At 46.2% G+C, this 19,036-nt stretch overlaps 1 protein-coding gene across 1 annotated transcript in view; it reads right to left on the bottom strand.

The window, feature by feature from the left end:
* The window catches only part of NCBP1 (nuclear cap binding protein subunit 1), a 511,810-nt gene that overhangs the window by 255,696 nt on the left and 237,078 nt on the right, over window positions 1-19,036 (bottom strand). The window contains exons 16-17 of the mRNA XM_069236547.1: window positions 17,599-17,721; window positions 16,018-16,120 (exon numbers count right to left, since the gene is read on the bottom strand). Of these exons, the coding sequence (XP_069092648.1) occupies window positions 16,018-16,120; window positions 17,599-17,721 (226 nt within the window). The remainder of the gene's footprint in view (window positions 1-16,017; window positions 16,121-17,598; window positions 17,722-19,036) is intronic.

Here is a 19,036-nt window from a genome sequence, read left to right as displayed (position 1 = left end):
ATGATGGTGTTGAAATTTAGAATTCTTTGTGGACTTGGAGTGGCTACTCCCTTTGATGTGTCTATTATGGCTCCTAGGTATTGTTGTACCTTGCGCGGCAGAATGTTGGATTTTGTGAAGTTGACGGTGAACCCGAGTTTGAAGAGGGTTTGTATGATCTGATTTGTGTGATTTGAGCACTCTATGAACGAATGGGCCTTGATTAGCCAGTCGTCCAAATATGGGAACACATGTATTTGCTGCCTTCTTATGTGTGCAGCGACTACCGCTAGACATTTGGTAAAGACTCTTGGTGCGGTTGTTAATCCGAAAGGCAGTACCTTGAATTGATAATGTATTCCTTTGAATACAAACCTTAGGTATTTCCTGTGCGATGGGTGTATTGGTATATGGAAATAAGCATCCTTGAGGTCTAAAGTTGCCATGTAGTTGTGCAGTTTTAGCAATGGTAATACTTCCTGTAGTGTGACCATGTGAAAGTGGTCTGATTTGATGAAAGTATTCACTACTCTGAGGTCTAGGATTGGTCTCAGTGTTTTGTCTTTCTTTGGTATCAGAAAGTACAGTGAGTAAACTCCTGTGTTTATTTGTGTGTTTGGCACTAGTTCGATTGCATTCTTTTGCAATAGTGCCTGCACTTCTATCTCCAGGCAATTGGAATGATGTTTTGTCAAATTCTGTGCTTTTGGTGGTATGTTTGGAGGGAATTGTAGAAATTCTATGCAATAACCATGTTGGATAATTGCTAGAACCCAAGTGTCTGTAGTGATTTCCTCCCATGCTTTGTAGTACTGACTTATTCTTCCCCCCACTGGTGTTGTGTGGAGGGGGTGAGTGACATGTGAGTCACTGTTTAGTAGTAGGGGTTTTGGGGCTCTGAAATCTTCCTCTATTTCTAGGGAATTGCCCTCCTCTATATTGTCCCCGAAAACCTCCTCTATACTGTCCCTGGTAACTGGACGGTGTTGCCTGTGAGGTGCTGGCTTGTGTGCTCTGACCCCGAAACCCCCCTCTAAAGGGTGTTTTACGAAACGTGCTGTAATTTCCTCTGCTCTGCGGGGAGTAGAGTGCGCCCATGGCTTTGGCAGTGTCTGTGTCTTTTTTGAGTTTCTCAATCGCTGTGTCCACTTCTGGGCCGAACAGTTCCTTTTCGTTAAAAGGCATATTGAGAACTGCTTGCTGAATCTCTGGTTTAAAGCCAGACGTTCGGAGCCATGCATGCCTTCTGATAGTTACAGATGTATTAATTGTCCGTGCAGCTGTATCTGCAGCGTCCATGGAGGAGCGGATCTGGTTGTTAGAAATGGTTTGTCCCTCTTCAACCACCTGTTTTGCCCTATTTTGTAGATCCTTGGGCAGATGTTCAATGAGATGTTGCATCTCATCCCAATGGGCTCTGTCATAGCGCGCAAGTAGTGCCTGGGAGTTCGCGATGCGCCACTGGTTTGCAGCTTGTGCTGCGACTCTTTTACCAGCTGCATCAAACTTGCGGCTTTCTTTATCTGGGGGTGGTGCATCTCCAGATGTGTGGGAGTTGGCTCTTTTTCTAGCTGCTCCTACAACGACAGAGTCTGGTGGCAGCTGTGTAGTGATGAAAACCGGGTCCGTAGGAGGCGCTTTATACTTTTTTTCCACCCTTGGTGTGATTGCCCTACTTTTGACCGGCTCCTTAAAGATTTCTTTTGCGTGCCGGAGCATACCAGGGAGCATAGGCAGGCTTTGGTATGAGCTGTGGGTGGAGGAGTGTGTGTTGAATAAAAAATCATCCTCGACCTGTTCTGAGTGGAGGCTTACGTTGTGAAATTGTGCTGCTCTGGCCACCACTTGAGAGTACGCAGTGCTGTCCTCTGGTGGAGATGGCTTGGTAGGGTATGCCTCCGGACTGTTATCTGACACTGGGGCGTCGTATAGGTCCCATGCGTCCTGATCTTGGTCACCCTGGCTCATGGTGGTGTGAGCTGGGGAGTGTGATGGAGTTTGTGCTGGTGAGACGTTAATCACGGGCGGTGGAGAGGGTGGTGGAGTAACTCTTTTCACCACTTTTGGTTGTGGTGTCTGTTCAGTCTGGAACTCCAACCTTCTCTTTCTTCTAATAGGGGGAAGGGTGCTTATCTTTCCTGTCCCCTGCTGTATGAAAATACGCTTTTGCGTATGGTCCACATCCGTTGATTGTAGCTCTTCCTCAAACCTATGCTTTTGCATTTGTGAGGTTAGCGAGTGCTCTTCTGTATAAGAGCCTGAAGCTGGGTCGGTTGCAGCTTGTTTCGGTACCGAAACCCTGTCAGCGTCCTTTTTTGGCTCCAAGGTGACTTTTTTATTTTTCGGTGCCGAAACCTCTTGGCGCCGATCTTCGTCGGGCCCGCTGTCTCGGCGTCGAGCCGTGTCAACACCGACAACACAACACAAGGCACTCCCATGGAGCAGCTGAGCTACTTCCCTGCCCCTTTATAGGAACCCAAGGAACACTGAAGAGGACTCAGGACCACCCAAACCCAGCGCCACACAGCACCACTGTACCTGTGCCTCCTAAGTTGAATTGAGTATCTGTGCCAGCGTGGTCCCCAGCCTCTACAGAAATAAAGTCCACTGTGGGCTCCCCCACTGTGAATTTCGCCTGATGCCTGCAATCTCTTTCTGCAGAACCCCACCCCAACCACCTCCAGTGACAGAAACCCGACGCTCCACTGCAGTTCTGCATCCTGATGCCTCAGACCAAGGAGAAGAGGTGTCTGCATCCCCCAGGCTCCAAGAATTGAGCCCACTTGTTGGTCCATCCCAACTGGTCCCCCAGCCCACGCCTGCAGCTTCCCTCTGTGAGCCCCCTCCACAACGACAGCCTCCGGTGACAAACACCAAACTGTTTAAGAACACTTTGCACCTGGACACCCCGGACCGAGGAGAAGCGGACCACTGGTGTCCCTACGTCCCTGAGCCTTACAAGACTTAAGCCCACTTGGTGGCTCACCCTGTGGTAGCAGCAGTTGCTTGGGTTGATTGAGCGTGCAAACCCTCACAGGATTGCTTTTTTGCCAAGCGTAGCACGTTTTGATGCAGAGATGGTCCTCTTCTGCACCGCCTTTACTTTCTTCGCACCCACATAACCCACAAAGAGTTTACTGTCCACCTGGAAATCTTTGGTACGATTTAGGTAGAACGCCAATGCTCTTTCTGGATCCAGACAATGGAGTCTCTCCTCCTCAAGAGAAAGGGGGGGGGGGGGGTTGTAAAAAGTAGCCAAGGTGATAGACTGGCCTACGTGAAAAGGTGTCACCACTTTGGGAAGAAAGGAAGCACCACTTTGTCAGGATGCACTGCTAGGAATGGTGGCTTCGAAGTAAGAGCCTGAAGCTCATTCACTTTGTGAGCAGAGGTGATGGCAATCAAGAAGGCAGTTTTAAGGGTCAAAAGATGTACAAGACAGTTGTGGAGTGGCTCGAAAGGAGCACACAAGAAGTATGTGAGGACCAAGTTCTAATCCAACTGGGGCATTATGAACGAAACGTGTGAGACCGTTAAGAAACCTCCCAACAATGGGAGATTTGAATAGAGAAGGTTGGTCTGGTAGACTTAAGAAAGCAGAGATAGCAGACAAATATCCCTTAAGGGGTGCAAAGAGCATAGCCCTGCTGGGCAAGAGAGAATATAGAAGAGAACCTCTGAGAGAGAGGTGCAGAGAGGGTGATCAACAGACTTGTTGATACACCATGGCACAAATTTCTTCCAACAATAGGAGTACACTATTTTGGAGGAGGGACACCTGGCTGCCAAGATGACATTACAGACTTCGGGTGGAAGGTCAAAATCCGCAAGAGGGCGGAGACTGGACAGGTTCGGGTAGATAACTGTCCCCTGCTGCTGCAACAGAAGATCCTCCCAAAGGGGCAGTCTAATCAGAGGATCAATGGCCATGCTCAATAGCTCGGGATACCAGACTCTCCGTGCCCAGTCCGGAGCCACCTGGATTACTTGGGCCCAGTCTTGCCGGATCTTCTGCAGAAGTGGGATTGGCAGATCGAGTACAGGAGGCCTAAGTTCCACTTGTGATGAAAAGCGTTTACATATACATCATCACTTTCAAACACTGAATAGTCCTTCATTTCAGTTAACACAGAATCAACGACATGGCACCACCAACGATGGTGTTTAGGCACTAATTTACGGGTACCCCGACTATCACTGTCGCAGACAACAGGTCCCCTAAGTACCATTATACGGAGGCGTCTGTAGTCTGGGAAAACCCTCCTCAGCTGAACAGGGACTTTACTCCCCACTTGGTGTTCCCTTCCTTCACCCATTTTACAATACGGCGAACGCCATATGCATTCCAGACATTACCTCTAGTAGCGCACGGTATTACAGAAGAGGGCGGGTGTCACTTTCATAGTAGAAGCTAATGAAGCTTACCAAACAAACATTTTACTCTTGGGTCACCTTTCCGGAGGAAGAACGCAGAACAGTTACATTTCACACATGCAATTGCTAATGTACCACAGCGGTACTAAGCATACCAGTATCACGAAATACCGCTCACTTATCAGGAGCATCAGAACTGGTTTGAAGGCACCCAACCACATGTTATACGTGTGAGATTAGGCCCTTTAAGTAGTGACAGACCGACGTGGCCTATGTTTGCCACATACACACCTCACCCGGGTATACAAAATTTGCAAGCAGCAGATCTGCGAAACTTATATAACGAAATAGTAGCATTATATAGACGGCTTGTTCAGTTCGTAATGCGGACTTTGAACACAACACCAGCGCGTCCAGCACCTGCTCGATACCAACTGGCTACTGGGATTAATCCACAAACAGTGCATACTATTATGGTTAAAGTACCCACAGAGCGGGAGAAAGTACCTTACTGGATAGCCCAGAAAACAAAATCAGCTGGAAGGTGTTTCCCCATACTCGACCACAGGAGAAACATAGAATTCTCACAATGTGCTTGCCCTTTGGGATGGTTCCCTCGGTGGATGACTGTGCCACATGGGGTACAGCCTTCGCTGCAATATATACTACCACACATGGTACCCAAACACTTGCCAATTGTAAGGCAATGCCTCCTTGGCATGGTTACCCCCTGACTTTTTGCCTTTGCTGATGCCAAGTTATGATTTGAAAGTGTGCTGAGGCCTGCGAACCATGCCCCAGCACCAGTGTTCTTTCCCTAAACTGTACCTTTGTCTCCACAATTGGCACACCCTGGCATTCAGGTAAGTCCCTTGTAACTGGTACCCCTGGTACCAAGGGCCCTGATGCCAGGGTAGGTCTCTAAGGGCTGCAGCATGTCTTATGCCACCCTGGGGACCCCTCACTCAGCACAGACACTGCTTGCCAGCTTGTTTGTGCTGGTGGGGAGAAAATGACTAAGTCGACATGGCACTCCCCTCAGAGTGCCATGCCAACCTCACACTGCCTATGGCATAGGTAAGTCACCCCTCTAGCAGGCCTTACAGCCCTAAGGCAGGGTGCACTATACCACAGGTGAGGACATAGGTGCATGAGCACTATGCCCCTAAAGTGTCTAAGCAAAACCTTAGACACTAAGTGCAGAGTAGCCATAAGAGTATATGGTCTGGGAGTCTGTCATACACGAACTCCACAGCACCATAATGGCTACACTGAAAACTGGGAAGTTTGGTATCAAACTTCTCAGCACAATAAATACACACTGATGCCAGTGTACATGTTATTGTGAAATACACCCAGAGAGCATCTTAGAGATGCCCCCTGAAAACATACCCGACTTCCAGTGTGGGCTGACTAGTTTTGCCAGCCTGCCACACACCAGACATGTTGCTGGCCACATGGGGAGAGTGCCTTTGTCACTCTGTGACCAGTAACAAAGCCTGTACTGGGTGGAGGTGCTTCTCACCTCCCCCTGCAGGAACTGTAACACCTGGCGGTGAGCCTCAAAGGCTCACCCCCTGTTACAGCGCCACAGGGCACCCCAGCTAGTGGAGATGCGTCCCTCCGGCCACGACCCCCACTTTTGGCGGCAAGGTCAGAGGAGATGAGAAAAACAAGGAGGAGTCACTGGCCAGTCAGGACAACCCCCAAGGTGTCCTGGGCTGAGGTGACTGACTTTTAGAAATCCTCCATCTTGCAGATGGAGGATTCCCCCAATAGGATTAGGGATGTGCTCCCCTCCCCTCAGGGAGGAGGCACAAAGAAGGTGTAGCCACCCTCTGGGCTAGTAGCCATTGGCTACTAACCTCCCAGACCTAAACACACCCCTAAATTGAGTATTTAGGGGCCCCCAGAACCTAGGAAGATAGATTCCTGTAACCTGAAGACGAAGAAGGACTGCTGACCTGAAGCCCTGCAGAGAAGACTGAGACACCAACTGCTTTGGCCCCAGCCCTACCGGCCTGTCTCCCCACTTCAAGAAAAACTGCAACAGCGACGCGCCCCCCAGGGTCCAGCGACCTCTGAAGCCTCAGAGGACTACCCTGCATTTAAAAGGACTAAGAACTCCCGAGGACAGCGGCCCTGTTCCAAAGAAACTGCCACTTTGCAACAAAGAAGCAACTTATAAAGACCACACGTTTCCCCGCCGGAAGCGTGAGACTTTCCACTCTGCACCAGATGCCCCCGGCTCGACCTGCGGAAAACTAACTCTACAGGGAGGACTCCCCGGTGACTGCGAACCCGTGAGTAGCCAGAGTTGACCACCCTGGGCCCCCGCAGCGACGCCTGCAGAGGGAATCCAGAGGCTCCCCCTGACCGTGACTGCCTGCTTCAAGGAACCAGACACCTGGTAAAGACACTGCACCCGCAGCCCCCAGGACCTGAAGGAACCGAACTCCAGTGCAGGAGTGACCCCCGGGTGGCCCTCTTCCTAGCCCAGGTGGTGGCTACCCCGAGGAGCCCCTCCCTTACCTGTCTGCATCACTGAAGAGACCCCCCAGGTCTCCCATTAAAACCTATTGCAAACCAGACGCCTGTTTGCACACTGCACCCGGCCGCCCCTGTGCCGCTGAGGGTGTACTTTCTGTGCCTGCTTGTGTCCCCCCCCCGGTGCCCTACAAAACCCCCCCCATGTCTGCCCTCCGAAGTCGCGGGTACTTACCTGCTGGCAGACTGGAACCAGGGCACCCCTATTTCCACTGAAGCCTATGTGTTTTGGGCACCACTTTGAACTCTGCACCTGACCGGCCCTGAGCTGCTGGTGTGGTAACTTTGGGGTTGCCTTGAACCCCCAACGGTGGGCTACCTTGGACCCAACCTTGAACCCTGTAAGTGCTTTACTTACCTGTGAAACTAACAAATACTTACCTCCCCCAGGAACTGTTTAATTTTGCACTGTGTCCAATTTTAAAATAGCTTATTGCCATTTTTGCCAAAACTGTACATGCTATTGTGATGATTCAAAGTTCCTAAGATACCTGAGTGAAATACCTTTCATTTAAAGTATTGTTTGTAAATCTTGAACCTGTGTTTCTTAAAATAAACTAAGAAAATATATTTTTCTCTATAAAAACCTATTGGCCTGGAATGGTCTGAGTGTGTGTTCCTCATTTATTGCCTGTGTGTACAACAAATGCTTAACACTACCCTCTGATAAGCCTACTGCTCGACCACACTACCACAAAATAGAGCATTAGAATTATCTCGTTTTGCCACTATCTTACCTGTAAGGGGAACCCTTGGACTCTGTGCATGCTATTTCTTACTTTGGAATAGTACATACAGAGCCAACTTCCTACACCAATTTACCGGAAGTGTTAAAACAAATACAGAATGAGCATGGGGCAGCACCTGCCCTAGATTTGGGGACGAAATTAATGCGTAATTTCGATGCAGTATCCTCGATAATACTCAGTAACATTAAAGGGGAAGCGGTAGCACTGGCTCTACGCCAGCGTCTCCAAGAGACATTTGGCTCAAGAGAGAAAGCTACAAAAAAATTATTTCCGATGCCTATATGAGTATAGGACGGGATAGTCTGGGAGCCAAGCCAAAGAAGCTGGAAGTACAGCGTACCGCCCCTAAGGAAGGTACGAAACAGACACAAGAGGGTTCAATAAAGCGCTGGGAGAAGCCAAGACAATTTAAAGACAGACAGAAGCAGAGAGCAGACTCTCCGCATCCGGAGAACTCCGAAAGGAGATATACTCTCAGAAACAGGGAGAATATTCGAACTCCTGATAGATATACTGATTCACTTTCAGGACGCACCGGATAGGCGTAGTGAAAGAGGAGGCCATCCTGACCGACATCCTGAATACGTGACGTGGGCAGTGCCACTGCTAGACAGCGCAGCAGAGGTCACGATATGTCGCCAGAGTCTGAAAGATCATCTGGTTGAGACAGCAACTAGCTATTTTATTGCAGTTAAAACAGCTTTCATACACTTACTCCCAACATGACAGACTATGATCTGAAGGTCCAAATTGAGGGAGACGTGGAACCCACCATCGGTGTGATCTTTTGGGACGAACTTAATTGTGACATCCCATTGGCCGAAAGAGACTGGCCGCCGAGCACGTCTGTAAGCTCCCACATGGGGAAAATGTCATTTTGCCTTCTTTCTCTAATCTTGTTCCAGAGGCAGAAAAGGAAGCCTACGCTGTCAGATGGGCTCTAGCGCAGGCACCTGCATTATACGGCAATCATGTAGGTTGGGACAGGGATTCTCCGTGTCATGTTATACCTATCAGGTCTACAACCCAGCCTCAGACACAATATCCAGTTAAACACGAGGCTAAAGCTCCAGTGAGGGAGATCCTCACTCAGCTAGAATATCAGGGGGTAGTTGAGCCCTGTGCCTCTGCAATGAATAACCCGTTATCCCCATTAGTCTTAGATTACAGACATTAAAATAGCCATACACATGCTATGCAAAATTCACATAGCATAGCATTGATAAACAATATAGTGTGCAAAAGATCTAAAACAACGTTGGATATTTCCAACGGGTTCCTCTGCCAGAATTTAGCAGAAGAAAGTCGGGACCCAAGGGCATTCTCATTTGGCTCACAAAAACGCTTTTGCCGTTTACCCCAGGGCTAGACGGATAGTCCAGGGCTATTCTCAGCCCGAGTAACATCAATATTACATGATATTGATCCTGAGGCATTATCCTATGTGGACGACATTTATCTCATAGAAGATGACCTCAACATTCATCTTGTAAGGGTCAACCGAATAATTTTGGGGTTTGCAGAAGTCAGTTATAAATTTAACTTTAAGAAAAGTAGTATTGCCTCTCTCAGTGTATTGTTCCTGGGATACGATCTATGGAACGAAGTAAAGAGCCTGGTCCCGCACTTCCTAGAGAAGTGAGCACAACTGCACCCACCAAACACTCTGAAGAAACTACAGTCTCTACTTGGTTTCTTCAATTTTGGCAGAACATACATTCTTGACTATGCACAATGTATCAAGCCACTATACGACTTAATACGTCCAGATTTTTGTAGCAGACACTGGACAGTTGAACACACACGCATCTTTAGGGAGTTACAACAGGACATGCTGGAAGCTAAACACCTGCACACATGTGACAATAAAACAAATTTGGTCATCAGAATAATTGCTGGTGCCATTGAATTTACTTAGGTCACCTTCAATGAGAATGACAGTGCCAATAGCATATAAATCAGTTATACTCAAATGCAGAGCCACGCTTTGCACCCACAGAAAAAATTCTAACTGCAGTTCAGATGGCTGTCATACAAGAGAGGCCACTTGCCCAAGGGAAGATCATCAGTGTCATTACCCCGGTGCCAGCCTTAGAGATAGTCACCAAAGCGAGCTCTCCTAAAGCATTACATCCCGCTGGATTCAGTGGGTGACTTCTCTGACCGCTACTGATGTCGATTACATTTTTGATCCGAAACTCCAGACACAAGAACTTCTCCAATACAAACAGGAGTGCTCCTCTACATCTTTTACCTTTAGACAACTACCATACTGTCATTTATACTGGTGGTTCAGCTCAACCAGCTGTAGGTACCAAACATCAATACTCAGCCACTTGCGCAGCTGTGAGTGGAGTGATGAAGGATGGAGTCTTCCACCTTTATATAACACCTATATGCAGACTCTAGCGGACTGCACAGCTCAGTTAGCCGAACTCAAAGCCCTTATTTTAGCGCTAGAAAAAACAGTCAAGAAGACTGACTGATAGTCTGTGATTCATATTACTGCGTTCAGTCTTACAATGATTATCTTAATCATTGGAAACTGAACAGGTTTAGAGATTCTAAAGGGAATACCATAAAACACAAGACATTGTGGGGGAGAGTGGCTGATCTTAAGGATACACTACTGTACGTCCATGTAGTACATACATTGGGCCACCAACGTGTAGGTGTACACGTTATTGTTAATACTTTGGCTGAGGAAGCAGCCAAATCTGCAGTAGCTACGGCTCCTGTGGCTGCAGTGACTCGTTCAAATACAAGATTGGTTAATGAAATAGTGACTGCCCTGAAAGCTTTGGCTAAGGGCAAGTCTCTGCAGAAAGGGTACACTACAAAATATTCTTATCACATCAGTGCACAGAATGTTGCTTATTCAACTCTTGCTGGTGTTGGAGACCGAGAAATCTCCAAAGAAGATCACAGATTAGATCTAGTAAAAGCAGCGCATGAAGGTGTTGCTTCTGCTTATGCTGGTATTTTGGCCACAGTAACACTCTTACAGAAAAGATTCTGTTGGCCAGATCTAAACAAACAGACAAAGCAATACGTCCTTTGTTGTGACATTTACCAGCAAATAAAGGGCTCTAAATCAAACGCCCACCACAGACATCCCTCGTAGGGTCCCGCAGGCCATTACAATGTGTGTACCTGGACCACTGTGGTCACTCCAACCTGATGGTGCATACAAATACATCCTATGAGGTTCTCTTTGGGATACCTATGTATGTCCCAGATCTTGATGGTTCTGGTATGGTGGCAGCAGAAACACATTTTGACATAAATGAACGTCTCACTGTCTTACAGGAGCTTCAGCAATTTCGAGAAGTCATCCACCAGTGCTGCCATCTTAGGAATAAGGGATATACCAACAACTTCCACTGGCTGGATTCCTAAATTTGGGGATCTGGTTCGTGAAAATATTGCTGTGAAGAAAGAATTCTGTCCATCCTACAGAGCACCGGTCTCAGTCCTGGGAATACAAGATACCAGAACAGTTATCTTGCCACCGTTGCCTGGTTCCTGAGGAAACAGATTTGTTTCAATTGACAACATCAAACTACACCCTGTGGCCGATCCTGCACAGTAGACCCAGAGGTCCCCTGGGTAGTTCCTGATCCCCTCTCACTACCCAACAGGACATCCCTCTTCAGAAGAGCGATCAGCACTACTGTGGACTATGCAACAATGTCCAACAATGCCATAAATTCCTCCTCTACCATGGGGACAGCGGAAAATGAGCTTTTGCTGGTTCCAGTTACCACTTCAACGACGACACCTGTTCAAGAGTGAGCCGTCTTATACACCAATACAACACAGACTGATTGCACTATCTATTATGGGCCTCCACGTGAAGTGGACCCCATCTACAAGTACTGCACTTGCTCCGGTCTTTGCAGAGACTGGCTCTGGTTACTTCACCGACATTGACTACTTTTCTTCAAACTCATCCACTCCAGTGATTGAAAATGTTTCAAAGACACACAAGCTATATCTATGACTCAAAAAGAATAACTTAATATACCCCTGGAACTATTTATGGTTCTGTCTGATATTTTCTACCTTATTCCTATGGATTGGTTTCATGACTGTTTTCTTCTTGCTTATTAATGGTCATTACATTCCTGAACACGCTCCTGTCGCACCAGTGGATGAACTCTTAACTCCATATCACTCCTCACACAAGGTCCGCAGAGACTTCTCCCCGGTAAATATTTTAGCTGTACCTATTACTAACGGGATTGTGTGGGACAAAGTTCCATTTGAAATATACGGGCCTACTGAGATTATCCAAATACCATATGTATTTAAAATATCCATGACAGATGTGATTACACCCAGTGTTGTATCTTATAATTGGGATGTCCAGACAGCTGATTCTATGTTAACTGAAATGAAGGACTATTCGGTGTTTGAAAGTGATGATGTATATATAAATACAATGAATTATGGGGAAATGTTCTGCTACAATAATTGGGGACATTAATACCTGCACCGTGCAACTAGACAGACCAGTACTTAATTACACACAGTGAGAACATTGTTCGACACCACCAGTGGGGAGCCCGAAAAGTTATTTAGAGAAATTCACTTACTTTTCTGGGCATGACACAAGAAATTGAGTCATATTTTTTCAAATTGCCTCCTTCAAAAATTAGGAACATTTTGCTAACAGATACAAAACTGATATATTCAGATTCCTTTGTTTCCTGTCTTGCCACTGAAGGTCACGATCACTGGAAGAACACTACTGATTTAAAGAGTGTATGGGGAATACAAAATTGGCATATACAGGGTAGGGAAGCCTTGTTTAGAGCATGCCTGATTCCTGTACAAATGATTTTTTTTAAATGACAGACATCCTGCCTAGGGTTAGCAAAAATAAAAGAAGTGAACACGCCCAGTATCCCCACACTCTGGACCACCACCTGTTATGCAGGATCCATGCAGCTCAAGATGAGCAGAGATCCACACAGCTGGTCGTCACTTGCTGTAGGTGCCTGCGATTGCCGGGAAGGGACTCCTTAACTCCAAGGGAGATTCCTTCTTCTTGTGCAGACTGAAGAGTTGCTGTCTTCTGAGGATACACAGCCGGGGAAATGTTGCAAAGCTGGAAGGAGCTGTGGAAACAAAGTTGCAGAAGAGTCTTCTTCATTGTTCGCAGCACTGTCGGTTCCTGGAGGGTCCAGTCGCAGTTCCGGTGGCCAGAAGATGAAGTAAACAATGCAGAGGAGTCCTGATGGAATCTAACAAGTCGAATTTGAGGACCCCACCCAACAGGGAAACCCTAAATAGCCCAGGAAGGGGGATTGGACATCTAGCAGGGTGACAACCTATCAGAAGGAGGCTTTGATGTCACCTGCCTGACCCGGCCACTCAGATGCTCTCAGGGGCCTCTGCCCACCTTGGATTCAAGATGCAGAATCAAGTGGTCATCTAGAGGAGCCCTGGGCACCACCCCTGGGGTGGTGATGGACAGGGGAGAGGTCACTCCACTTTCCATTGTCCAGTTTCACGCCAGAGCAGGGACTGGGTGTCCCTAGACTGGTGCAAACCACTTCATGCAAGGAGGGCACCAAATGTGCCCTTCGAGCATACCAGTAGCTTGGGGAGGCTACCCTTAACAAGCCATGTAACACCTATTTCCAAGGGAGAGGGTGTTACTTCCCTCTCCCGCAGGAAATCCTTTGTCCTGCCTTCCTGTGCCTGAGCTGGTCAAGCAGCAGGAGGGCTGAAACCCGTCTAGGGGTGGCAGCAGCACGGGCTGCCCTGAAAACCCCAGTAGAAGCAATGCTGGGTGTGCTCTAAGAAGCCCCCAGTGGACATAGAATCATACAACCAATTCTCTCAACAGTATTGGGGTAGGATTCCGACATGTTTGATACCAAACATACCCAGGTTCGGCATTATGTAGCTGGACACTGGTAGTGAGTGACCTGTGTCCAGTACTTCCCCGCACTTACAAGGTCCAGGGTAATGGAGTTGGGGTTCGTAGGGGCACCCCTGCTCATGCAGGGGTGCCCTCACACAAAGGAACGTGCACCCTCCACTCTGGGCTAGGAGGGCCTACCATAGGGGTGGCTTATAGTGACCTGGTGCAGTGTAGCGAAAGGGTGCATGCACCTTTTCACGCAGGCTGCAATGGCAGGCCTGCAGACACATTTTGCATGGGCTCCCATGGGTGGCACAATACATGCTGCAGCCCATGGGGAACCCCAGTGCCCCATGCCCTAGGTACCCAAGTACCCTATACCAGGGACTTATATGGGGCCCAGTACGACTATTGTGGGGTGTGATAAGTCCTAAGCCACTACATTTAGAGGAAGAGAGCACAGTCACTGGGGACCTGGTTAGCAGGATCCCAGTCAAAACATACAGACTGCAGGCAAAAAGTACAAGCATGCCAAAAGGAGTGTACTTTCCTACAGATGTGATTATGGAGTCTGCAGGGACAGTGCCTTTAATGCAGGGGCCTAGGAGGAATACTTCTATTTCTTTACAGCCCTTCGAGTCACAGCTCTACACGTGGCTGGTACCTCAAAAGCTTCCCTCCCCTGGTTGAGGACGCTTGGGAGCATGGGCAGAAAATGGCTCCTTGCCTGACTTGGCAGCCATGTTTACTGTAGGAAGCATGATTGTGGCTTATCCTCTTCGAGCTGTACATTACATGTCAGCTGCATTCTTTATGACCAGATTGTACATTCTAATATTTCAAGGTGAGGGCTTTGATGGGTAAGATTCTACACCCTCTACAGATGAGACTACCTCTAAGTCTTTCCATTGTTGATCAATGTAGTTAGCATCCTCTGAAGCCTGATACATTTCAGTTGGATCTTCTTCCTCCTGATAGAAAAGCTCTTCTTCTTGGGGTTCTGGTGTGAGTGGAAGCTGTATTTCTTCGACTTCCATCTCAGAAGAGTTTCTTTTGAGGAATTCTGAAATCTGAGGATTTAGTTGAATTACTTCTTTCTTTGCAGAAGAGCAGACATTTCAGCCTTGAGTCTTTTCTTCTTTCTATGCCAACGGCCCGTTTGCCGGGACTTTGGGTCTTTGTTTGAAGTTGAATCCTCTTTCAACGATGACTCAGCCATTGTGCTTTGGTGACCAGCTCTGGACTGTTGCACTTTAGACACGTCTTTTTCTGTTCCATCCCTCGATGTTAAGAGCTTTTTCCAAAGGTTTTTCCCCCAGCAGAGTCCCCCCTCGAGGGCTCTGTGAGACTCCTTTTCATGAGTGCTGCCGATGGGTGGTGAGTGTTTCGACCCCAAGGCTCCCTTGTGTGTTAGGGAGTCAATTTGACTTTGAAGTCTTAGAGGCATGCCCAGACTCTTTTACCTCCGGATCTTCTTAAACGCCTGCTTTTCTACATCGATGCTCTATGGATCACCCTCTGATGTTTCGCCTTCTGCTCCATCTGTGATGTTCACGTTATTGTCGCTCGATAGCCCCAAATCTGGCGGTGTGGACTTCTGGCCCTGTAACGTGTGGAGGGCCATCCTCAGTCTCACTCTTACCTTCTAGGCCATCGGCGCAAACATGGCACAGGCAATGCCATTCCCACTCTGATATTAGAGTGGAAGGCAGAGGTTACACACCAGATGTTTATCCTTTTCTTATAGTGACTGTAACCGAGTTTTCTCCATTGCCCCCAACAGTGAGCCCCCTGAACGGGCATTCTCACTGCTCCGTCGGGTAAAAAGACATGTGCTCTTCTCTACCTTCCCTCTTAGCAAGCTCCCTGCCGACAATCTGTCCTGGTTAGACTAACTTTGCACCGAAAATCTTCCGACTTCTTCCAATATTGGAGACCTATCGGCAAGCCTTAAGACCAATGGTGGAAAAAGAGAATCTGAAGATGGCGACCTAAGGTAAGAGCATCCAGAGGAAGTATGACTATGTAGCAAGGGGACACCAAATGGTGAGTCTGTTGATGCCCACCAACAAACCAAAAAAAAAAAAAAAAAAATCAAAAGAGAAGGACTACAAAACAGTGGAGAATTCCAGACTCAACCACTAAATGGGGGAATAATGCACAGCATGTGAATTCAAAAAAGATTAAAGCTGCAAAACTATATCTTCTGTGAAATTTGTCAAAGTGCACACTGCATGGATGAGCTGGTAAGAGATCGATACAGCTTCTAGAATCACCCAAGCAAGCTAGTCCTTGTGTCATAAGGAATAAGGCTGGCCAGATCTAGAATCTTGGGGGCCAAACAGCTACTGTGATTTTCAAACATAGCGTTCATGTGTATCCCTGAGAAATACAAAAAGTAAACATGGATAAAGTTACAGGATTAGTACTAGCATTAGTCACGAAGAGGAATATGCATTGAGATTTCAAAGATACTTAAAACAATATACTTACTTTGCTAACGCACTAAATGAGTGGCTAAAGGACTTTGCTGCCAAGTGAAGAAGGGTTTGGACAAAAACCTCTATTTTCAAGGGGTTGAAGCTAATCCTTTCATCTGCAATTCATTTTAAAAGAGAAACATTAACACATAGTGGCAACACTAACTTTAAATGTATAAATTATTTTTACAATACAAATGACATTAAATAGAATATGTTCTATTACATTTAATAAAACCTACTACTAACAAACGGATGACTTTAATGAAAAGTATGCCCCATGCTTGACTAGATGGCAAAAACGGGATGTTGCTCTGAAAGCTAATCCAGAGGCAAAAAATTGTAGCTTTCAATACTTGGACAGATCTATTCCTTTGGCTTTCAATCTCATTGAATTCCTCATCCATCTGCATTTCGGTAGTTGTCCAGGACTCTAAAAGTATCTAAATTGCTATAGGCAGAAGAAGCAAAGTCAGGGAATTTTCTAAACTTTTTGTTTTTCGCAACCAACCACGATACTTTGACCTTGCTAAGGGGGAGGAGATCTGGCAAGGCTTAATTGCAGTGCTGTATATACAGGCAATAAAACAATTGGGTACAAGGACTGGTCACACTGCTAATCAAATTAAATCCACATATAACTTCAGGTAAGACGTTATTCTAATCAAATGTGGAAATGGCTTATAGTAGGCAGCTTTATATAGGGTGCCTGCTCACTATTTAATAAAAACATATCAAAAGGCAGCCAGACACATTTAAGATCCATGGTTCCATCATACCTTCCAAAGTTGGCTTAATCTAATATTTGAGCTGTACTTGTAAGGATAGCCAGCGGAGAGGCGGGCCAAATGGCTTGGCTAAGTCATGTTCCGATCAAAGGTCAGGATACCAGTGAGTCTCCAAAATTCCCTTCCCTTTTGCAGAGGGCTTCTTCTGTTCTGTTCTTTCTATTCCTAGTTCCCCTGTTTATTTCTCTCTGCATCTAGGGCACCCAGAAGTCTACAGGATCAGCCCCTCATTTTCCAGCCTCTTGCATTGTGAGGAACGTTTTAGAGAGTTGCAAACACTTTTTTGAAGCCCCTAAAACATCTTCAACACTTTCCAGGTCTACTACTAGAAGAGCAGATTCACAAAATTTGACAATGAGGAAAAAAGTGGTTTCCTAATTTTTACAGCAAGGAATCATTTGGGTGCAAACAAAAGTGAAAGAATAGGCCATGATTATTTATCTGAATCATTATCTGAATCATTTGGAGAACACCACCACCTTGTGTCAGTTGGAAATTCTGTTACCCATTGATGTGTTAAAAAGTACTGATTCAAGTATCATTTTTGGTCTGCAACTTCAGTCAACGGAATGCAAACCAAGCTTAACTGAACTGAAAGAAAACTTAAATTAACAGGAAGCTAAACAATCAAATCTATAATTTTAAACCAAGTTAAAGTTACGAACATGGGGTGATTGAGGTAAGAAGAATTCCAAGCTAGAAAACATTTAAGAACATATGCATCGGTAACTACCATTATTTGATCCGTGCTGGTGCCATGTTTTTCAGTAAACAAAAAATGCAATGACTGGATGTTAATTACTCACCGTCATCATCATCTTGGTTAGGATTAGGCACATCTTTTAAAATTGAAAATATTTCTTCGTTAGTTGCCTTATTTTTGATTGCACTTGTGAGGCTTACAGCAACAGCATACCCAGGAAGAGAACCTAAATGCAAATTAGACTCAAATCAATATGGCTATACGTGTCAGTCATCTGTTCTACACTCTTGAATCCTGTACATCAATGAAACACTAGTGAAAAATGAATAACCAAAGACTAATTGACTGCAGCCAATAATTAATCAGAAAAAGGGAAGATATACAATCCGGGACCCAAAGGGGACATCAAATATGTTCAACCTGAAAAGTAACATTCCACAAGGGACAAAAATAAAAGAAAAATGCAGTCCAGAATACAGATATTTCCTTTCTGTGACAAACAATCTAAACAACAAAAAAATACATGTGTTGCTCTACGTAATAAAGGCCTGATATATCAATGCCAGGTCGCAAACAAACGTTTTTGTTTGTTGTGCACACTGACTGGTTTGCGACCTGTTATTTACGCCTCAAATTATGGATTTATCAGTTGCATTACAAAATGCACTTTTGTTGGGCGTCACAAAACATCCTGCATGATTAATGGGTATAAGGATGAAAGCATATTGCAATTACCTGTGAATGCAGATGGAGTTTCTAAAAGCAGACCTCGATCGCAGCATTATCATTCCCCGAATATCAGTATTTAGCCCCCCCCCCAAAAAAAAAACAGTAATTCTTGTAAAACTACACAGGCTGGTACTGTAGGAAAGTACCACTTCTTCTCACCCCCACTTTTTACCACTGGCACTGATATTGTTCAACTGATGTGCACTGGGTCCCTGCTAAACAGGCTCCCGTGGCAGTGCTCTTTCCCTAAAAACAAGGTAAAACGGTCCAACTGAAACCCAATTGGCACACAATATAGCACCCCTGTAAGTCCCTAGTAAATGGCATCCCTGGTATCTAGAGCATGGGTACTGAAGAGAGTCCCCAAGGGCTGCAACATGTATTCTGTCACCTTAAGAGACCCCCTTATAAATAGCACACAGTCTGCCATTGCAGATTGTGTGTCATAGTGCAAACCACGAGTGAAAACACAACATGGCACCGCCCCCCCCACCCCGCACCCTTGTGTGCCATGTCCAAATCACTGCATTTAATAGATCCAAGTCATCCCTACAGCAGGCTTAAGGGCAGGGTGTATTATATTTTATGTAAGTACAAATCTGTCCCTGTCATGCCTAGTTCGATAACTAGATATCACAAGTGAACAGGGAAGCCATCTTAAGGTATGTACTGGTCATTACAAGTTACCCAGCTACATAATGGCTTCACTGAAACCTATGGTGTTTGGTATCAAACATCTCATTTTAATAAATCCATACTGATGCCAGTATTGGATTATGATATGCACCCTAACAGGATAGCTAGTGAATTTG

This window comes from Pleurodeles waltl, chromosome 1_2 (genome assembly GCF_031143425.1).
Source record: "Pleurodeles waltl isolate 20211129_DDA chromosome 1_2, aPleWal1.hap1.20221129, whole genome shotgun sequence".
Lineage (NCBI taxonomy): Eukaryota > Metazoa > Chordata > Amphibia > Caudata > Salamandridae > Pleurodeles > Pleurodeles waltl.
This window is presented reverse-complemented; position numbering and strand designations above follow the sequence as displayed.